We start from the raw sequence: 23,509 nt of genomic DNA on the forward strand, positions 1-23,509 counted from the left end.
GGGGGGGTGTTGAAGTCTTACTGGGGGTGGTGTTGAAGTCTTACTTGGGGATGTTGAATAAAAGAAGCCAGCAATGAGCTCCCCTCATTTAATAACTTTAGCTGCAGTTATTCCTTCCTGCTGTAAAAAACACATACTGTAGGCTAGTTATAATGGACCACAGTAATCCTGCAATGATTGTTGCTTACTGGGTACTGTCCTTGTTCCTTTGCTTCAAGTGTATGTGTACTTTCCACTATCCTGATTCATGGCTGTACTGAAGTGCACCAGCCTTCAAAAGGAAAGCTGGAAAGCGGGAGTGATTTATGAAAAGATGGAAACGACAGAGGACTGAAAGGGGTCGAGGGTGCCTCTTGCCCCCTGTTCTGTTCAGTCGTTCCGCTGCTCCCCCTGGCTAGGACCTGGCTGATGGGGTTTCCAGACCTCCCTATCAGGGGCGACAGGTGGGGGAGGGTAAACTGTTCAATCCCAATCTGAGAATCCTGGCCCCCCTAACCAGCCCCTAGATATTGTTCCCTCAAATTCAATACAATACAACTTCATTGTCCCCCAAATATGTTTTAGTTGGCAGTCATTAGAGGTTATACAGAGTAGTTCATATGTACTTAGAGGAAGGCATGGACACAACAGCCTCTCAAAGAAATACACTGAACAAAAATATAAACGCAACATGTAAAATGTTGGTCCCATGTTTCATGAGCTGAAGAACAATTATCCCAGAAATGTTCCCTATGCACAAAAAGGTTATTTCTCTCAAATGTTGTGCACACATTGGTTTACATCCCTGTTAGTGACCATTTCTCATTTGCCAAGATAATCCATCAACCTGACAGGTGTGGCATATCAAGAAGCTGATTATACAGCATGATCATTACACAGGTGCACCTTGTACTAGGTAAAATAAAAGGCCACTCTAAAATGTGCAGTTTTGCTACAGATATCTCAAGTTTTGAAGGTGCGCGCAATTGGCATTCTGACTGCAGAAATGTCCACAAGAGCTGTTGCCAAATAATTGAATGTTCCTTTGCTCTACTATAAATTGCCTCCAATGTTGTTTGAGAGAATTTGGCATTACATCCAGGACCTCCACATCCAGCTTCTTCACCTGCAGGATTGTCTGAGGGAGGGGTGCTGAGGAGTATTTGTCTGTCTGTAATAACGTCCTTTTGTGGGGCTCCACAGATACTTTGAACTCTCGCAAAGTGGGAGATGCTGTCGAGGAACATTGGCATGTTTTATCATCAGACCCAGCTTTGCCAGCAGAATGTAAGAACCCACCACTTATAGTATATAGGAGAGGTAGCAATTTACGCGACAAGTTGGTCCATGCCAACTGCCAGCCACAAACGAAAATGAGCCAGGCTCTTTTACGCCCTCTTCTGAATGGTAGCTATAAATGCAGAGGCTGCGCACAGTGCAACAATATAATGAACTGTGAATACTTCTGCCACCCACATATGGAAAACGGTTCCAAATAAATGACATTTTGACGTGCTTCTCCACCCATGTTATTTACATGATTAAATGTCAATGTGGGCCGCATTATATAGGAAAAACCTCTCATTCTCTCAAACAGAGAATTAGTGAACGTAAAAGTTCAATTGTCACAATACATTTTAATGACCTAAAACATGACATTTCTACCTTTTAGGTTTTGTGGCAAAGAGAAAGTCAAGATAAAAGACAGGTGATATAAATAATACTCTGAGGAAAAGAGAATGTTTTGGGATTTTCACCCCCCAGACATTATTCCCCAAAAGTGTTAATGATACAATGCCCATGCATGTTATGTTTTAAATGTGAACAAGAACTAATGCCTTGTCGTTCACCACTTCTTGCTACTCCTGCACTGTACCCAATAATTGATCAGAACTTACTTGATAGGTCGATGTCCTCGTTGTGGTTTTACAGACGTTTTATGTACACACTTTATTAGAATGTTTATGTAATGCCCATTGTTATATTTGTGAGGAACACATGTTTATTTTTCCTTGACTCCAACCCCATTCGATGCACGGAACAGATCAAATCAAATCAAATGTTAGTGGTCCCATACACATGGTTAGCAGATGTTATTGTGAGTGTAGCGAAATGCTTGTGCTTCTAATTCCGACAGTGCAGTAATATCTAACAAGTCATCTAACAATTCCACAACAAATATCTAACACAAAAATCTAAGAAAAGGAATGGAATAATAATATGTAAATATAAATATATGGATGACCAATGAAGATGCAATATATATAGAATAAAGTAAATACATATGAGATGAGTAATGCAAGATATGTAAACATTATTAAAGTGGCATTATTATTTATTAAAGTGGCCAAGGATTTCAAGTCTGTATGTAGGTAGCCGCCTCTCTGTGCTAGTGATGGCAGTTTAACAGTCTGATGGCCTTGAGATAGAAGCTGTTTTTCAGTCTCTCGGTCCCAGCTTTGATGCAGCTGTACTGACCTCGCCTTCTGGATGGTAGCGGGGTGAACAGGCAGTGGCTCGGGTGCTTGTTGTCCTTGATAATCTTTTTAGCCTTCCTGTGACATCGGGTGCTAGATGTGGGTGGAGCAATGTCTGCATAAGGGTGCAAATTAAAAACGCTCACAAAAGCTCCACATCCAGCTTCCTCACTGGTGGGATTGTCTGAGGGAGGGTGGGGGGTTGCTGAGGAGTATTTCTGTCTGTAATAAAGATAAATTATAAAATGATTTGCTGGGCCTGGCTCCCAAGTGGGTGGACCTATGCCCTCCAAGGCCCACCAATGGCTGGTCCTATGCACATTCATGTGAAATCCATGGACTAATTTATTTAGTTCAATTGACTGATTTCCTTATATGAACCGTAACTCAGTAAAATCGTTGAAATCTTTGTGTGTTGCATTTGTATATTTGTTCAGTATAAATAAATCAATAAAAGACAGAGGTAAGAGCTGAGAAATGAGGGAAGGATAGATGTTTTTTACAGGTGATTTAACCATGTGGTTTTAATGTTTGGTCCTCTAAGGCAGGCACTCAGAGCAAGACCAGCCGTGGTGGGAAAAGAGCAGAAACACACCAGGAACTTTTTTATCTTCTAAAAATGATTTATTAATACAATATGGTATAGTACACCCCATAGCACAGTATGACTGGCAGAAACCAAAGAAGGCAAAAGTAGAGAAAACACTAAACAATGATCCCATTCCCACATCTGTACGTGACTGAGTAAGCAGTACATAATCACATTAAACCCTTGCTAAAATCATGGTCAGCAAATTGAAAAAAATAAAACATACAAATGGCAGGAAATGCAGGTTGTCCCATCTCCAAGAACTCTATGATGCCATCCCAGGTGCCTTCACTCTGACAACTCCGTCCCAGGTGCCTTCACTCCAACAACTCCGTCCCAGGTGCCTTCACTCCGACAACTCCGTCCCAGGTGCCTTCACCTTCACTCCGACAACTCCGTCCCAGGTGCCTTCACTCCGACAACTCCGTCCCAGGTGCCTTCACTCCGACAACTCCGCCCCAGGTGCCTTCACTCCGACAACTCCGCCCCAGGTGCCTTCACTCCGACAACTCCGTCCCATGTGCCTTCACTCCGACAACTCCATCCCAGATGCCTTCACTCCGACCTAAGTGCCTTCACTCTGACAACTCCATCCCAGGTGTCTTCACTCCGACAACTCCGTAACAGCGTGGCGACAACAGTGGATCAAAGAGCTGCACCAGAGTGGAGAACGCCACGTCTTCCTGTAACAGACATCAATGACAAGACGAACAAAAACAGTTTGAAAACAACGTCAAAGACCCCCCCCCCCCCCCCCCCCCCCCCAAGACACACCACCGCACCGCAGAGTTTGTCTTTGAACCACACCACGAGGGGCCTCAGATGAGAACTGTTCTCTCCTCTGTAAAAGATCTTTGTAACGTTTCCCTCGAGTAGTCACATCTGTGCAAATATTGTGTTAGGTGGACTCTGACAGGCTGGAAGCAGCATGTTTGAATACTGTCTTTATGTTTGAACACAGTCTGGCTTGATACCTTACACATACTGACCAATTACGGCACCATGTGATTGGTAGGCCTGCACTGAGAGCTATGCTTTTGTACAAAGCTAAATCAACAGTCTGCACTGACCACCACATGCACGCATGCTCACACACAGTATGTGTGTCATTTTGAGTGCGGACACTTGGTTGAACTTGGAAAAAAAATCTGCATTCTAATCCATTTCTGTTACATATTCCTGTTACATATTCCTGTTAGGGAACACTTTTGTACAAGGCATCAAACTTAGATAGCTCATTACGATCACTCAAATCACAGATTACGTCATTAGTTTTGGCCGGGGTACAACGGTGTGAAGTTACACCCCTGGTCTGTAATAAGGGGGACACTTCAAACTCTCCACAGCGCGAACTCAACCCTAATGGCATCCTCTCTGATTTCTCCCGACTTAAGTGATCTGTCGTCGGGGAAATGTAATGTAGTCGCAAAGCTCCTTTAATGTTTGGGACAAGCAAACCACCAAGACCTATGGATAAACATACAGCATTTATAGCAGCTGAGTTTAGGGGCCTTAAATGACACGTACCAAGTCATTCAGTAAATAGCTCAACCATTCTAAGGGCCACACCACTGTATCACTTTAAAGAGATGGACCGAAGACAACTAATAGTCTACATAACCACGTCATCCAAAATCCCTTCTGAGAAAACATTAATGGAACAGCTAACCAGGTACAGTATTTGGCTGGTCTCAAATCTGTTTGTGCTGTATAGCCAACGTCTATGGTCAATGTTGCATATATAGCACAAACAGATCTGGGACCAGCCTTGATCGGTGTAGCCATGGTCTCTGTAGCAGCGAAAGCCACTAAAACCACACTCCAAGAATCCTTCTCCTTTTTGTCCTATCACATTGTGAATCAATGAACACACCCTATAGCAATTAGCCAGACAATGTGCATTCCAGGCCCAGACCTCCTCTGTTTGTAGCTGGGAGGGAGAAACAATAGTTCCCTCCATTGGTCTGGCGGCTGAGGTCATGTTTTCACCCACTACTTAGCTATGGGGAACCAGACACGGGTAATTATGGGACAATGAGGAAAAGAGATGTTTGGTGTCGCGCAGCGGCCGTTTGAAGTCATAGGGACCGGACCACTATATCTGGCCTGCGTGTGTCTGTGTGGGTTAGTGTGTGTCTGTGTGTGTCTGTGTGTGTCTGTGTGGGTTAGTGTGTGTCTGTGTGGGTTAGTGTGTGTGTTAGTGTGTGTCTGTGTGGGTTAGTGTGTGTGTTAGTGTGTGTCTGTGTGTGTGTTAGTGTGTGTCTGTGTGGGTTAGTGTGTGTCTGTGTGTGTGTGTCTATGTGTGTCTGTGTGGGTTAGTGTGTGTCTGTGTGGGTTAGTGTGTGTCTGTGTGGGTTAGTGTGTGTGTTAGTGTGTGTCTGTGTGGGTTAGTGTGTGTCTGTGTGTGTGTTAGTGTGTGTCTGTGTGGGTTAGTGTGTGTCTGTGTGTGTGTGTCTATGTGTGTCTGTGTGGGTTAGTGTGTGTCTGTGTGGGTTAGTGTGTGTCTGTGTGGGTTAGTGTGTGTCTGTGTGGGTTAGTGTGTGTGTTAGTGTGTGTCTGTGTGGGTTAGTGTGTGTGTTAGTGTGTGTCTGTGTGTGTGTTAGTGTGTGTCTGTGTGGGTTAGTGTGTGTCTGTGTGTGTGTGTCTATGTGTGTCTGTGTGGGTTAGTGTGTGTCTGTGTGGGTTAGTGTGTGTCTGTGTGGGTTAGTGTGTGTGTTAGTGTGTGTCTGTGTGGGTTAGTGTGTGTGTTAGTGTGTGTCTGTGTGTGTGTTAGTGTGTGTCTGTGTGGGTTAGTGTGTGTCTGTGTGTGTGTGTCTATGTGTGTCTGTGTGGGTTAGTGTGTGTCTGTGTGGGTTAGTGTGTGTCTGTGTGGGTTAGTGTGTGTCTGTGTGGGTTAGTGTGTGTGTTAGTGTGTGTCTGTGTGGGTTAGTGTGTGTGTTAGTGTGTGTCTGTGTGTGTGTTAGTGTGTGTCTGTGTGGGTTAGTGTGTGTCTGTGTGTGTGTGTCTATGTGTGTCTGTGTGTGTGTTAGTGTGTGTCTGTGTGGGTTAGTGTGTGTCTGTGTGTGTGTGTCTATGTGTGTCTGTGTGGGTTAGTGTGTGTCTGTGTGGGTTAGTGTGTGTCTGTGTGTGTTTGTGTGTGTGTTAGTGTGTGTCTGTGTGTGTGTTAGTGTGTGTCTGTGTGGGTTAGTGTGTGTCTGTGTGGGTTAGTGTGTGTCTGTGTGTGTTTGTGTGTGTCTGTGTGTGTTTGTGTGTGTTTGTGTGTGTCTGTGTGGGTTGGTGTGTGTCTGTGTGGGTTGGTGTGTGTCTGTGTGTGTCTGTGTGTGTTTATGTGTGTCTGTGTGTGACCACAGGCTGGAGGGATTGAGAGAGAATGAACAAGGAGGAAGTGAGGCCTCTCCTTTTTTAGTAACAATGACTGGTGTGCTGTAGTTGGGGTGCAACTCAATAGTGGACCCCATCCCTTGTCTCCTCTCCTTTATCTGCACAGAACTGTAGGAACTGGACAGGTGAAAGCAAATCCCCAGTAGACATCCACCATTTTAGTCTCACCGATCCCTATTCAGATCAGTGCATATGAAGGAGACAAGGAGAGGCAGCCACATTAGACTAGAGAGATGCATCCCAAGTCTGTTGTGTGCCACTGTGGTTGAGGCTGTTCCTGTACCTGCTCTTTCAGGTAGCAGAGGCGGTCCAGGAGAATCAGACCCTCGATGCAGGGAGCCAAAGTCACCTTCAGCTGGGTAAACACAGGAAGCAGGTCAGTAAACACTAGTTTTAAGTGTACTTCTGTTAAGTGTACTTCAACACTATGGGATCCAACGGAATACAACTAGGCACCTTATCAAAGCAGAGCAGAGCAGGGCTGTTGTAATGTCATTGAAATAGAACCCCTCTGATTTCAAAACTAGGTTTCATTAGCAGCCTGAGGACAGTAAAAATATCACTTTTTTTTGCCAGATGATTTACACAGAGTAGAGTTTACACAAGTCATTGAGGGAGTTGTGTAAACGTAAACCAACTTTAATAAGGCTTAATAACCACTCCAAAATAGAAAGTTCTGGACAAAGAGAACCAATGCTCCTATAGCCATAGAAGTCCTGTGTGAGCCATTCATTCAGAGTGATGATACTTCCTCTAGGTAGTAGTGCTATAGTATCCCAGTTGGGACCTACCATGTTAAAGGCCTCCATCTCAACCATCCTGGGTCGGTATGTGTCGTGGTAACCCTGTATGACACTGTCAGAGAGCTGGTAGAGAGGGAAGGAAGGAGGGAGAGAGGGCGGGAGGCAGACAAGAGGTAGAGAGGGAAGGAAGGAGGGAGAGAGGGGGGGAGGCAGAGAAGAGGTAGAGAGATGGAGGAGGGAGAGATGGGAGAGAGGGAAGGAAGGAGGGAGAGAGGGCGGGAGGCAGACAAGAGGTAGAGATGGAGGAGGGAGAGATGGAAGGAAGGAGGGAGAGAGGGGGGAGGCAGACAAGAGGTAGAGAGATGGAGGAGGCAGAGATGGGAGAGAGGGAAGGAAGGAGGGAGAGAGGGCGGGAGGCAGAGAAGAGGTAGTGAGAGAGAGATGGAGGAGGGAGAGATGGGAGAGAGGGAAGGAAGGAGGGAGAGAGGGCGGGCGGGAGGCAGACAAGAGGTAGAGAGATGGAGGAGGGAGAGATGGGAGAGAGGGAAGGAAGGAGGGAGAGAGGGCGGGAGGCAGAGAAGAGGTAGTGAGATGGAGGAGGGAGAGATGGGAGAGAGAGGGAGGGAGGGATGAAGAGAAGAATGTGGGAAGTGTTAAGAGACAGAGCAGGGTCATGTGTGGAGGTGATAGGTGAGTAACATGAGAGTGGTAACACACAACCCATTGAACACTTTTAATCCCAGGCTTTACGAGCAACAAATCTCTCATTTATAGAACTCGAGGGAGCCAGTTGAGACATATTCCCTAATCCCTGCACTCGCTGTTTGTTTAACAATGCCATACCCATGATCACACAGTACTCTAGGTGCATTTTACACAACTTGTCCTTTTCTAAAGAGCCCTTTCGATTCCATGTGTCAGTTTCAAAGATGGTTTAGAGCAACCAAAGACGTTCAACTGTACAGGGATTTCAGGTACCATTACAGATAATCGTTACTGTCAGTTCAATTGTACAGAGCTATGCTAAAAGCTTGTCCTCTCGACGGGATTACGCCAAGAATACGTTGTTGTGTTTTATTTATTTTTTACCCCAAATCCATTATGGGTTGCTTTCCTGGTGTCCAAAGCAGCAGTGTGGGATTCCCCCTGAGGATGTGTTGCTCTGAAGAACATTCCCAAGTCTGTTCCCAAAACGCCCTAATATTGTGATATCTCCCATCACTGACCTTTGACTCATCCAGCTCCAGCCTCCGGAGGGCTCTCCAGACGTAGTCCACGAACGAGGTGGCCTTGGAGTAGACATTCCCCACACGCTTCTCGCTGCCAACGACACACACGTGAAGACCGCTCTTTCAACCCCCAAATCACCATCGCTGAAATTAGCCTACCAGTGTATATTAAGTCATAGGCATCCGATTCTCCTCTTCCCTCTCTTATTTCTCCTCCCTTGCTACGCTACGCTACGCTACAACACCCTGGCAACCAAAGTGAAACAGTCATCACACATGCAATAGTAGAGAGGTGGTCAGGTCCATTAATGGCATCCTGATTTCACTCAGCGAGGGACCCAGTGTCCTGTAGGCTACGGGGATAGACATGTCAGTGAGAGGTGAGGTTGTCATCGTGTGTGTGTGTGTAATACAGAGGGTATTTGTATCCTAGCTGATTGAATTTGAGAAAGTGGAGATTCTTACAAAGTGGCCACAAACCATAAAATGAGGGCTAGTAAAAAACCCACTAGAGTAAAAGCTAACAGGTTTTGTCAACGGTACTGCAGACCCCCAAGACAGGGGCACCTGGACTCTCTCAGTAGTCTGGTATAGCCTACTGCTTTGGATGTCCCCTAACCAGGGAGACCAAACCTACCTTTTAAAGGAGCTGTAGTGATCCCTTAGAATCACATGGAGGACGGCCCTATAGAAGAGTGACTCCATCTGAATCTGTGGAGACAGAAAATAATCAAAGATCCCATGTTGTCTTCGCTTACAAAAAAATAACATTTTCTTGAGATATTCATTCATTCTCTGCCAGTGATTAGGGTGTGTATTAAAACCCATTGGAGGAAACGTTTTTATGACAATGCCCAATGCTTATACCAAACTCAACATATGATCTGAGTGCAATCAGACTGGTTGTTGGACGCAAGCTGCCGTTTAAGCACGCAATCCCATCCCTTAGTGATTACATTAATATTCAGAAAAAATATTTATGAATGGTCCGGGCGGTATCGTGTAACGGGTTTGACCCCGTACACTAACGTCCCTAGTGGCAGCCTATTCCCTATAAAGTGCACTACTTTTGACCAGAGCCCTATGGGCCCTTGTCAAAAGTAGTGCACTATATAGGGAATATGGTGCCACTTGGGACGCAACCCTAAGGTCGGCGGCTCAAATATCTATAGTATTGTAAGTCTCAATCAAGCCTTATTGTATGTGAAAGACCCTGGAGAAGTATGGGAACAGTGTGCTCTAAGGCATCCGTATCCACTTGCTCTGGAACGCAGAAAATAAAAACAGGATCTGTCGCGTCTGGGAAACGCACGTGGCCAGTTGCTGGAAGCAATCATTCAATTGATCATCTTTGATTATCTTTGATGAGCACAAATTTGTAGCAACCAAAAAAACTCATTGAACTGTGATTGCATGATGTCATTCTCACACAGACAACTCATTGAACTGTAGTTTGGCCAAATGTGTCCAACGTATTGATATACATGAATATAGTACTTACCCCTTGGCCCTTGGCAACTCTCTCCAAAGCCTGAACAAGAGAAAATAAAGTGAAATGTTATGAAGTATTCAGTATTTATTAGGACCCCATGAATGGACTCTCCCAGGGCTCACAGAGTTAGAAACGTTACACTGCTCTTACAACATGTGGTACTCAAAAGGTAGAAGATATCAGTTAGTTAGTCTCACGACATTAACAGACTGAGGACCAACTGTACAGCATTGAACAGTTGTGGGCACTAAAACGTCAATACTGTGGCACAACCTAACCTTATAGTGCCCTCAACTATACTGTCTAGTTGACAGATGGTGCGTTGAAGCGAATGCATTGCTGACAGAAATATATACTGAACAAAAATATAAAATGCAACATGCAACAATTTCAAATATTTTACTGAGTTACAGTTCATATATAAAGAAATCAATTCAAATAAATAAATTAGGCCCTAATCTATGGATTTCACATGACTGGGAATACAGATATGTATCTGTTGGTTACAGATACCTTTAAAACAAAGTAGGGCTGTGGATTAGAAAACCAGTCAGTATCTGGTGTGACCATTTTCCTCATACAGCGCCACACATCTCCTTCACATAGAGTTGAACGGGCTGTTAATTGTGGCCTGTGGAATGTTGTCCCACTCCTCTTCAATGGATGTGCGAAGTTGCTGGATATTGGCGGGAACAGGAACACGCTGTCGTACACATCAATCCAGAGCATCCCAAACTTGCTCAATGGGTGACATGTCTGGTGAGTATGCAGGCCAGAACTGGGAAATTTTCAGCTTCCAGGAATTGTGTACAGATCCTTGCGACACGCATTATCATGCTGAAACATGAGGTGATGGTGGCGGATGAATGGTACACCAATGGGCCTCAGGATCTCATCATGATATCTCTGTGTATTCAAATTGCCATTGATAAAATGAAATTGTGTTTGTTGCCCATAGCTTATGCCTGCCCATACCATAACCCCACTGCCACCATGGGGCACTCTGTTCACAATGTTGACATTAGCAAACCCATTAGCTCGCACATGCAACGCCATACACGTGGTCTGCAGTTGTGAGGCCGGTTGGACGTATGTGTCAAATTCTCTAGAACGACGTTGGAGGCGGATTATGGTAGAGAAATTAACATTACATTCTCTGGCAACAGCTCTGGTGGACATTCCTGCAGTCAGCATGTCAATTGCACACTCCCTCAACTTGAGACATCAGTGGCATTGTGTTGTGTGACAAAACTGCAGATATTAGAGTGGCCTTTTATTGTCCTCAGCACAAGGTGCACCTGTGTAATGATCATGCTGTTTAATAAGCTTTTTGATATGTCACACCTGTCAGGTTGATGGATTATCTTGGCAAAGGAGAAATGGTCACTAACAGAAGTACTAAACAAAAGTATGTACAAAATCTGAGATATTTCAGCTCATAAAACATGGGACCAACACATTAGCATTCAAAAGTGACCAAAACATCAGCCAGGAAGCATAGGAACTGAGAAGTGGTCTGAGGTCACCACCTGCAGAACCACTCCTTTATTGGGGGTGTCTTGCTAATTGCCTATAATTTCCACCTGTTGTCTATTCCATTTGCACAACAGCATGTGAAATGTATTGTCAATCAGTGTTGCTTCCTAAATGGACAGTTTGATTTCACAGAAGTGTGATTGACTTGGAGTTATATTGTGTTGTTTAAGTGTTCCCTTTATTTTTTTGAAATGAAATGACCACTGAACAGAAATATAAAGGCAACATGTTAGTGACCATTTCTCCTTTGCCAAGATATATTATATTTCTGTTCAGTGGTCATTTCATTTCAAAAAAATAAAGGGAACACTTAAACAACACAATATAACTCCAAGTCAATCACACTTCAGGTTTGCTGTGTCTGTCAGCGTAGTGTCCAGAGCATGGAGGGGCTACCAGGAGACGGGCCAGTACATCAGGAGACGTGGAGGAGGCCGTAGGAGGCAACAACCGAGCAGCAGGACCACTACCTCCTCCTTTGTGCAAGGAGGAGCACTGCCAGAGCCCTGCAAAATTACCTCCAGCAGGCCACAAATGTGCATGTGTCTGCTCAAACGGTCAGAAACAGACTACATGAGGGTAGTATGAGGGCCCAACGTCCACAGCTTACAGCCCAACACCGTGCAGGACGTTTGGCATTTGCCAGAGAACACCAAGATTGGCAAAATCGCCACTGGCGCCCTGTGCTCTTCACAGATGAAAGCAGGTTCACACTGAGCACATGTGACAGACGTGACAGAGTCTGGAGACGCCGTGGAGAACGTTCTGCTGCCTGCAACATCCTCCAGCATGACCGGTTTGGTCAGTCATGGTGTGGGGTGGCATTTCTTTGGGGGGCCGCACAGCCCTCCATGTGCTCGCCAGAGGTAGCCTGACTGCCATTAGGTACCGAGATGTGATCCTCAGACCCCTTGTGAGACCATATGCTGGTGCGGTTGGCCCTGGGTTCCTCCTAATGCAAGACAATGCTAGACCTCATGTGGCTGGAGTGTGTCAGCAGTTCCTGCAAGAGGAAGGCATTGATGCTATGGACTGGCCCGCCCGTTCCCCAGACCTGAATCCAATTGAGCACATCTGGGACATCATGTCTCGCTCCATCCACCAACAACGTTGCACCACAGACTGTCCAGGAGTTGGCTGATGCTTTAGTCCAGGTCTGGGAGGAGATCCCTCAGGAGACCATCCGCCACCTCATCAGGAGCATGCCCAGGCGTTGTAGGGAGGTCATACAGGCACGTGGAGGCCACACACACTACTGAGCATCATTTTGACTTGTTTTAAGGACATTACATCGAAGTTGGATCAGCCTGTAGTATGGTTTTCCACTTTAATTTTGAGTGTGACTCCAAATCCAGACCTCCATGGGTTGATAATTGTTGTCAGCACATTCAACTATGTAAAGAAAAAAGTATTTAATAAGAATATTTCATTCATTCAGATCTAGGATGTGTTAGTTTAGTGTTCCCTTTATTTTTTTGAGCAGTGTATATATATATATATGAAATGACAGTTGGCTAAATATCTGTCACCTAAGGTGAGTCAGGCTCACCAGACACGCCGACATCCTGGCATTTCTGCCACAGAACCAGGACTGCTCCCTCAGGTAGCCACTCAGGGGGAAACCACATACGCTGCTGCTTGGACACTCTGAAACAAACAAACAAACTTTAACACCAGCTGTGTCAGAACTGCCCCGTGTATTTAACACTATAGGAAAGTGTGACTATGGTAGTTGATAGGCCACCAACAAAAGTCCAAAGGGAAACATTAATGCTATTCAGAGCCTTCCCAAACTAGCTTTGAAGTTTCAAACTCGAAAAACCCGAGAGCGCGGGTGTCGCTAACCCCTTAGCCACATTGCTCTTTGACTCCACTCCTGTTGAACACATGGTAGTGGTATTAGCAGAGGCAGTCCTGGTCAGAGTCAATTGGAGCAGACAGGCTTTGCTAGAGTTTGAAGGCTAGCTTACAGTATACGTTGTGGAGTGTTTACATTTTGCTAGCACGCTAGCCTTATCTCAGCCACACTGAACTGACCACATCTCGAGGGCCAAGCACTGCTCGCCCCCTTCCCTGGCACACACACACGCACACAAGTGTTTCTAATATTGTAGCGTGCGACGAGGCATCTGTTAGTTCCCAACAGTCAGGAAGAAGGAGACAGTGGCTCTAGGGCTCTGCAGCACGCTTACTTCACGCCCTTAAGGACTGGTCCAAGGCCAGTTTATGTTAAGGGAAGCTGACTTCAGCTAAATCCACCAGACTGAATGACTATGGCGAATGGTGCAGTCCAGTGGCTCTCGTTCCCTACGACACAATTGAATGGATGTTTCCTATACGACTTAGCTAAGGATCTCCACACTTTTATAGTCTTGAGCTCATTTAGTAGTTTGGGTTCCCATCTTTTAGGGTGAGGAAGTACACTGCAGGGTTTGGCCCGCATCCCAGAATTCTTTGCAAGCCGGGCAGCGCGAGAGAGCGAGGAAGAAGGAGCGAGAATAATGCAAGGACGTCTGGCACAACTCAAGTGTTTTCAATCAAAACGCTGTGATGTCATTATTGGCGGACCCAACAGAGTGGCGAGTCACAGGTCAGGGGTCGCAGTGTTAAGAGGGACAGCGTGATAGGAAGCAGCTCACCACACCACAGTGCCGAATCACTGTTAAAAGCACACAGTGGTTGTCATCACACACAGAGAGGATTCCAGGTTTCATACCTCATAAAGGGGGAGCAGTGAATCAGCAAACATACCCAGGAGCAACTGGAGCTAACATTCTGACCCATCACATCTGTCTGAAGCTAAATGTATATCTAGCTATGACAGGGAGAAAAGAACCACATGATATTGAGTCTTCTAGGTTAAAAGAGGAATGGAGACTTAAGCAATAAGGCCCGAGGGGGTGTGGTATATGGCCAATATACCATGGCTAAGGGCTGTTCTTAGGACAGCCATTATCCGTGGTATATTGGCTATAAATCACAAACACCCGAGGTGCCTTATTGCTATTAAAAACTGGTTAACAACGTAATTAGAGCAGTAAACATAAATGTTTTGTCATACCCGTGGTATATGGTCTGATATACCACGGCTTTCAGCCAATCAGCATTCAGTGTTTGAACGACCCAGTTTATAAGAGAGAATATTTCACTGTTGATGTCAGGGAAACAAATGTATTGTAAATTGGAGGGGGAAAAAGCAAGGGGAACAGGATATAGACACTACTATGGACTTTTCTATGGGTCTTTATATGCTGTGTAGAGTAGATAGTGTTTTCTATACTATATAGCCCTATGGGGCTTTATATTCTGTGTAGAGTAGATAGTGTTTTCTATACCATATAGCCCTCTTTATATTCTGTATAGAGTAGATAGTGTTTTCTATACTATATAGTCCTCTTTATATTCTGGGTAGAGTAGATAGTGTTTTCTATACTATATAGCCCTATGGGGCTTTATATTCTGTGTAGAGTAGATAGTGTTTTCTATACCATATAGCCCTCTTTATATTCTGTATAGAGTAGATAGTGTTTTCTATACCATATAGCCCTCTTTATATTCTGGGTAGAGTAGATAGTGTTTTATATACTATATAGCCCTATGGGTCTTTATATTCTGTGTAGAGTAGATAGTGTTTTATATACCATATAGCCCTATGGGTCTTTATATTCTGTATAGAGTAGATAGTGTTTTCTATACTATATAGCCCTATGGGGCTTTATATTCTGTGTAGAGTAGATAGTGTTTTCTATACTATATAGCCCTATGGGGCTTTATATTCTCTGTAGAGTAGATAGTGTTTTCTATACTATATAGCCCTATGGGTCTATATATTTTGTGTAGAGTAGATAGTGTTTTCTATATACTATATAGCCCTATGGGGCTTTATATTCTGTGTAGAGTAGATAGTGTTTTCTATATACTATATAGCCCTATGGGGCTTTATATTCTGTGTAGAGTAGATAGTGTTTTCTATACTATATAGCCCTATGGGGCTTTATATTCTCTGTAGAGTAGATAGTGTTTTCTATACTATATAGCCCTATGGGTCTTTATATTCTGTGTAGAGTAGATAGTGTTTTCTATACTATATAGCCCTATGGGGCTTTATATTCTGTGTAGAGTAGATAGTGTTTTCTATACCATATAGCCCTATGCATCTTTATATTCTGTATAGAGTAGATAGTGTTTTCTATACCATATAGCCCTATGCATCTTTATATTCTGTATAGAGTAGATAGTGTTTTCTATACTATATAGCCCTATGGGTCTTTATATTCTGTGTAGAGTAGATAGTGTTTTCTATACTATATAGCCCTATGGGGCTTTATATTCTGTATAGAGTAGATAGTGTTTTCTATACCATATAGCCCTATGGGTCTTTATATTCTGGGTAGAGTAGATAGTGTTTTCTATACTATATAGTCCTATGGGGCTTTATATTCTGTGTAGAGTAGATAGTGTTTTCTATACTATATAGCCCTATGGGTCTTTATATTCTGTATAGAGTAGATAGTGTTTTCTATACTATATAGTCCTCTTTATATTCTGTGTAGAGTAGATAGTGTTTTCTATACTATATAGTCCTCTTTATATGCTGTGTAGAGTAGATAGTGTTTTATATACCATATAGCCCTATGGGGCTTTATATTCTGTATAGAGTAGATAGTGTTTTCTATACTATATAGTCCTCTTTATATTCTGTGTAGAGTAGATAGTGTTTTCTATACTATATAGTCCTCTTTATATTCTGTATAGAGTAGATAGTGTTTTCTATACTATATAGTCCTCTTTATATGCTGTGTAGAGTAGATAGTGTTTTATATACCATATAGCCCTATGGGGCTTTATATTCTGTATAGAGTAGATAGTGTTTTCTATACTATATAGCCCTATGGGTCTATATATTTTGTGTAGAGTAGATAGTGTTTTCTATACTATATAGCCCTCTTTATATTCTGTGTAGAGTAGATAGTGTTTTCTATACTATATAGCCCTATGGGTCTTTATATTCTGTGTAGAGTAGATAGTGTTTTCTATACTATATAGCCCTATGGGTCTTTATATTCTGTATAGAGTAGATAGTGTTTTCTATACTATATAGCCCTATGGGTCTATATATTTTGTGTAGAGTAGATAGTGTTTTCTATACTATATAGTCCTCTTTATATGCTGTGTAGAGTAGATAGTGTTTTCTATACTATATAGCCCTATGGGGCTTTATATTCTGTGTAGAGTAGATAGTGTTTTCTATACTATATAGCCCTCTTTATATTCTGTATAGAGTAGATAGTGTTTTCTATACTATATAGCCCTATGGGTCTATATATTTTGTGTAGAGTAGATAGTGTTTTCTATACCATATAGCCCTATGGGTCTATATATTTTGTGTAGAGTAGATAGTGTTTTCTATACCATATAGCCCTATGCATCTTTATATTCTGTGTAGAGTAGATAGTGTTTTCTATACTATATAGCCCTCTTTATATTCTGGGTAGAGTAGATAGTGTTTTATATACCATATAGCCCTATGCATCTTTATATTCTGTGTAGAGTAGATAGTGTTTTCTATACTATATAGCCCTATGGGTCTATATATTTTGTGTAGAGTAGATAGTGTTTTCTATACCATATAGCCCTATGCATCTTTATATTCTGTGTAGAGTAGATAGTGTTTTCTATACTATATAGCCCTCTTTATATTCCTTGTAGAGTAGATAGTGTTTTCTATACTATATAGCCCTATGGGTCTATATATTTTGTGTAGAGTAGATAGTGTTTTCTATACTATATAGCCCTATGGGTCTATATATTCTGTGTAGAGTAGATAGTGTTTTCTATACTATATAGCCCTATGGGTCTTTATATTCTGTGTAGAGTAGATAGTGTTTTCTATACTATATAGCCCTATGGGTCTATATATTTTGTGTAGAGTAGATAGTGTTTTCTATACCATATAGCCCTATGCATCTTTATATGCTGTGTAGAGTAGATAGTGTTTTCTATACTATATAGCCCTATGGGGCTTTATATTCTGTGTAGAGTAGATAGTGTTTTCTATACTATATAGCCCTCTTTATATTCTGTATAGAGTAGATAGTGTTTTCTATACTATATAGTCCTCTTTATATTCTGGGTAGAGTAGATAGTGTTTTCTATACTATATAGCCCTATGGGTCTTTATATTCTGGGTAGAGTAGATAGTGTTTTCTATACTATATAGCCCTATGGGTCTTTATATTCTGTGTAGAGTAGATAGTGTTTTCTATACTATATAGCCCTATGGGTCTTTATATTCTGTGTAGAGTAGATAGTGTTTTCTATACTATATAGCCCTCTTTATATTCTGTGTAGAGTAGATAGTGTTTTATATACCATATAGCCCTATGGGGCTTTATATTCTGTATAGAGTAGATAGTGTTTTCTATACTATATAGCCCTATGGGTCTTTATATTCTGTGTAGAGTAGATAGTGTTTTCTATACTATATAGCCCTATGGGTCTTTATATTCTGTGTAGAGTAGATAGTGTTTTCTATACTATATAGCCCTATGCATCTTTATATTCTGTGTAGAGTAGATAGTGTTTTCTATACTATATAGTCCTATGGGTCTTTATATTCTGTGTAGAGTAGATAGTGTTTTCTATACTATATAGCCCTATGGGTCTTTATATTCTGTGTAGAGTAGATAGTGTTTTCTATACTATATAGCCCTATGGGTCTTTATATTCTGGGTAGAGTAGATAGTGTTTTCTATACTATATAGTCCTATGGGGCTTTATATTCTGTGTAGAGTAGATAGTGTTTTCTATACTATATAGCCCTATGGGTCTTTATATTCTGTGTAGAGTAGATAGTGTTTTCTATACTATATAGCCCTATGCATCTTTATATTCTGTGTAGAGTAGATAGTGTTTTCTATACTATATAGCCCTATGGGTCTTTATATTCTGTGTAGAGTAGATAGTGTTTTCTATACTATATAGCCCTATGGGTCTATATATTTTGTGTAGAGTAGATAGTGTTTTCTATACCATATAGCCCTATGCATCTTTATATTCTGTGTAGAGTAGATAGTGTTTTCTATACCATATAGCCCTATGCATCTTTATATTCTGTATAGAGTAGATAGTGTTTTCTATACCATATAGCCCTATGCATCTTTATATTCTGTGTAGAGTAGATAGTGTTTTCTATACCATATAGCCCTATGCATCTTTATATTCTGTATAGAGTAGATAGTGTTTTCTATACTATATAGCCCTATGGGTCTATATATTTTGTGTAGAGTAGATAGTGTTTTCTATACTATATAGCCCTATGGGTCTTTATATTCTGTATAGAGTAGATAGTGTTTTCTATACTATATAGCCCTCTTTATATTCTGGGTAGAGTAGATAGTGTTTTCTATACTATATAGCCCTCTTTATATTCTGTGTAGAGTAGATAGTGTTTTATATACCATATAGCCCTATGGGGCTTTATATTCTGTATAGAGTAGATAGTGTTTTCTATACTATATAGCCCTATGGGTCTTTATATTCTGTGTAGAGTAGATAGTGTTTTCTATACTATATAGCCCTATGCATCTTTATATTCTGTGTAGAGTAGATAGTGTTTTCTATACTATATAGCCCTATGGGTCTTTATATTCTGGGTAGAGTAGATAGTGTTTTCTATACTATATAGTCCTATGGGGCTTTATATTCTGTGTAGAGTAGATAGTGTTTTCTATACTATATAGCCCTATGGGTCTTTATATTCTGGGTAGAGTAGATAGTGTTTTCTATACTATATAGTCCTATGGGGCTTTATATTCTGTGTAGAGTAGATAGTGTTTTCTATACTATATAGCCCTATGGGTCTTTATATTCTGTGTAGAGTAGATAGTGTTTTCTATACTATATAGCCCTATGGGTCTTTATATTCTGTGTAGAGTAGATAGTGTTTTCTATACTATATAGCCCTATGGGGCTTTATATTCTGTGTAGAGTAGATAGTGTTTTCTATACCATATAGCCCTATGCATCTTTATATTCTGTATAGAGTAGATAGTGTTTTCTATACCATATAGCCCTATGCATCTTTATATTCTGTATAGAGTACATAGTGTTTTCTATACTATATAGCCCTATGGGTCTTTATATTCTGTGTAGAGTAGATCCTATTTAGTGTATTGTACATTTAGAATGATGACTTCATGAAGTTTTTCTGGATTGATTAAGTGTGATTGGAATATAAATACCACAGCGCTCTCGTATGAAGTCAGAATACATGCTGGATAAATCATATCCAATTCAACACCTGAACATTAGCGGGTCAAAAATATCACATTTGCAATCCTCTAAACTGTTATCCTGAGACGATAAATCCATTCAATGATTCTAACAGTCTCTTCTTAGCTAACTGAATCTAGAGAGCGCAAGTTGGCTGTGTACCCAACTCATCAACCCACATCAGTGTTTATGCTACTTCATATTTGGCTTGTGAGAGAATTATGCTTCCCTTGGGCTGGTGAGAGTGACAAAGTAGACACTGCATGGTGACAGAATTATGATTAGCATAAAAACTGGGGGATGTCTGTGGACAGGTTGCAGGGCTCCTAGTGGGGGAGAGGGGGCAGTTGCAGTCTGTAGTCCTAAGTAAGAGTTTGGCTCTGGTTGAGATTTCCACAATGGAAACCATATGTTCTCTAAGGGGTGGAGGAGGGTGGGTCTGTTTGCTGGTGACTGTGTCTCCCTGCCTGCATACTGTATGTATGTATGTATGTACTGTATGTATGTATGTATGTATGTATGTATGTATGTATGTATGTATGTATGTATGTATGTATGTATGTATGTATGTATGTATGTATGTATGTATGTATGTATGTATGTATGTATGTATGTATGTATGTATGTATGTATGTATAGATGTATGTATGTATGCATGCACTGCATACTGTGTGTAGCTAATGAATTAATGAAATTGAAGCCTTTCCCTTGGGGAACACACAAAAGCCTCTCTGTACACCAGGTTGGTAATTAGATGGTAAGTCCACTGTCCCTGCCTCCTTTCCCTGTCCCTCTGACTGATCTGAACAGACTTGATAGGTGAGAGACACAGTCATTCTAACCTACAGTATCTAGTCCATTCCCACTGGAGGAACTTTGGGAATGATCTATGCTCCTCAAAGAGCAAAAGGGTTTCAGTCAAGTCATGAAGTCCAGGGTTCCCAAACTATTTTGCTTCGTGACCCACCAATGGAGGTGTCATTTGAGTTGCGACCCACAATAAGGGTTGAGTGGTGGAAAACATACACTGACCAAAGAAGAAGTCAAACATATTAATAATAACCTATTCTTCTAAACACACTCTCACACACACTCTCTCACACTCTCTCACACACACTCTCTCACACTCTCTCACACTCACTGTATGCCAACCTTTACTATCCCCCTGGCCATGTAATTACCTTGTCTGGTGGGATCAAACTCCTCAGAGAGAAGGTGGTAGCAGCAGCCAACGCTGCAGACGGAGAGGAGCTCCCGTTTGGCCACAAACATGCGCAGGGTGCTGGGCGCCAGGTCTCCACACGTGTGCAGACCAACCATGACCGCATCCTGGGTTTGGAAAACAGGGAGAGAGCGGCCTCAGCACTGAAACAGGCCTACATTAGCAATGTGATGCAGAGCTGGCATGAATAATCATACAATTATATTATAGGCACATTGACACAAGCACACATTTGAAAGAAAATGTCTACTTGAATGTGTTTGTACTATGGTGTGAATATGAATCTTAGAGACTTAAGCTATCTAAATGAATGAATTGCCACACAACCGCAGTTGGTGACATTTGCATTCAAAAGAGCATGGTTTTGCCGTTGTCGTTGTCTTATTGGTCGACAGTGAGTGTTACCTACCTCTAACTCCCCAATAATTTCTTTGAGCTCCGTCGCCGCGGTAACGTAGGAGGTCAGAGGTGAGTACAGCATGCCGCTGCCCATGCCACCACTGTTAACCCAGCTCCTGGCCTTCCTCTCCAGGTTCTCCCTCTTCCTCCTCTCCCTCTCCTCCAGGCTCAACTCACTGGGGGGAACCCGGGGGGAGATGGGCTCCACCATGCCCACACACAGGGCACTGAGAAAAGGATCCTCTGGAGCTGAGGCTGGGTCACTTTGGTCCAACCCTGGAAGGGAATTGTCCTCTAACAAAATGGCGGAGGTAAGTGATGTCATTGCATCTTCCTCATTCTGATCTGTTAACCCTGTTGTGTTGGTCTGTGCCTCCCCATCTCTTCTCCCCTTCCCCTCCTCCTTCTCGGCATCCCCACTCGTCTTAACCATATCCCCTCTCTCTCTCTCACCGGGTGCAATATCCTTCTGGCCTGAAGGAGGCATCACTGTCGGAGTCCTATTGGCTTTGCTGTGCCTCTGGTAGGCCCGGGAGTACTTCTTGAGCTTCCTGTTCCTCTCCTGGGCGCCGTGCGTGTTGACGCTGGACGAGTCGATGCCGTACACCTGGAGGCCGTACTGCAGCGACAGGAAGGAGCACAGGTAACCTTTCCCCGAGCCCACATCAATCACCTGGGAGACAAAGATTTATTGTGATGGGTCAGAAAATAATGTAGTCCCGTCGATGTTGTTCAAGCTTGGTCTTGGGTGCACTACTGATAGGGTGTGCAGGCTTTCGTTCTAGCCCACCACTGTTTAATTCATCAACTAATCATCAAGCCCTTGATAAGTTGAGTCGGGTGTGTAAGGCAGGAACAAAAGCCTGCATACACCTTGTAGGTACCCAGGAGCAGGCTTGAAGAACACTGTTGTGGTCAGGGCCAGGGCACACGGTAGCAAAACATTAACGTTTTAAAAAGAGTTTCTTATCCGACAATATCAGAAGGTACCTCAGTCTGTTTGAGTGTTTTCTTCTGTTTTGTGCCTGCTAAAATGAGACCCGGTTGTGTCTTTCACCTGTTTGACCCGGCAGCGCTGGGCTAGGCTGGCCACCACCTCTGACATGGCCTGCACCTCGTGGGACTTCTTGGAGTTCATAAACTCTTCACTCTCCACCACAGCAGCTGGAACTGTCAATGGACACACATGTGCAATGTCAGTGAATCCTTGCATGGATGGCAGAACTGTACACTATCTGTGCATTGCTATTGAGAGACCTGTGACCAAACCATAGAATTACTATAATTATATTTCTATATCAGTGACACTAATGACAGTGTGTTACAATGACAGAACCAAGGCCTTAGACTAAAACAAACATTTCCCCTTTAGTTATTCTTAGGATAGGTTAGGATAGTGTCCATTCTTTTGTACCTTCCTCCAGGGGTTGAGCGTTGTCAGTGTGTCTGAGGGATTGCAGTAGCTCTGTGCGGCCCACACAGACCCCGAGGCCAGGCAGGGAGTGGGCATAGGCAGCCTCCAAGAGCTCAGCCACATCCACCAGGCGCTTACTATCATCACAGAAACCAAAGGTGATCTTCTTGGCTTTTTGAGAGTAAAAAAGAAAAGAAACATAAGTTGTCCTTTGTTTATTTTATTCAACATTTTGACTTTGATAAATATTACAACCGTGTAATAACAATTACATATTAAACATTTCATATTTGTCAATGAACCATCGACAAAATAACACTTACTGGTACCACTGCCATGATTTATGTAGCGTTCTGGCGCCCTCTTGTGGTCACCATTCAAAGTGATCTCTGTCAAGACCTCCACGGGTGGCACAGCCATGAACTGGTCCCATACATCGCAAGTGTAGAAATCCACAGTGTGGGCATTGGCGATGCTCAGTGAAACAGAGAGGAAGAGTTTAACAGCATCTATTTTTTTCTGAATCGCTTCCAGAGAGTTAATGGAAGATGCCATTGAATAAAAACTCTAACCTAGACCTGTTTACAGCAGGTCCAAGAATGACTCCCCTCTTTACAGTATAATCAGGCATAACTAGTTGCAACTGAACGACGATGATTTTCTTAGCACGAATGTGGCAGCCATGTTGGGTGTACCGAAATACATTGAGTTCTACGGACGCTATCCTTACTTACGCACCAACACAAATGACGTCCCTCGTGGTCGATTGCTCGT

At 42.6% G+C, this 23,509-nt stretch overlaps 1 protein-coding gene across 2 annotated transcripts; it reads right to left on the reverse strand.

Annotated features, from left to right (window-relative positions):
• Positions 1 to 3,058: 3,058 nt before the first annotated feature.
• On the reverse strand, positions 3,059 to 23,464 carry LOC110501003 (methyltransferase-like protein 25). 2 transcript variants are annotated; one of them, XM_036957112.1, is made up of 13 exons: positions 23,059 to 23,464; positions 22,736 to 22,906; positions 22,379 to 22,491; positions 21,332 to 21,994; positions 20,882 to 21,029; positions 12,976 to 13,073; positions 9,900 to 9,929; positions 9,036 to 9,109; positions 8,396 to 8,489; positions 7,218 to 7,292; positions 6,710 to 6,781; positions 3,660 to 3,728; positions 3,059 to 3,610 (listed from the first exon to the last, which is right to left on the reverse strand). In XM_036957112.1, exons 1-13 carry the CDS (start codon positions 23,288 to 23,290, stop codon positions 3,572 to 3,574), a joined length of 1,878 nt encoding a protein of 625 aa, XP_036813007.1. In that variant the 5' UTR covers positions 23,291 to 23,464; the 3' UTR covers positions 3,059 to 3,571. The 2 variants fall into 2 exon arrangements, with proteins under 2 accessions (XP_036813007.1, XP_036813006.1); XM_036957111.1 differs by having other exon boundaries at positions 3,059 to 3,728; positions 23,059 to 23,460.
• Between the last annotated feature and the right edge of the window lie 45 nt (positions 23,465 to 23,509).

Source organism: Oncorhynchus mykiss, chromosome 21 (assembly GCF_013265735.2).
Source record: "Oncorhynchus mykiss isolate Arlee chromosome 21, USDA_OmykA_1.1, whole genome shotgun sequence".
Lineage (NCBI taxonomy): Eukaryota > Metazoa > Chordata > Actinopteri > Salmoniformes > Salmonidae > Oncorhynchus > Oncorhynchus mykiss.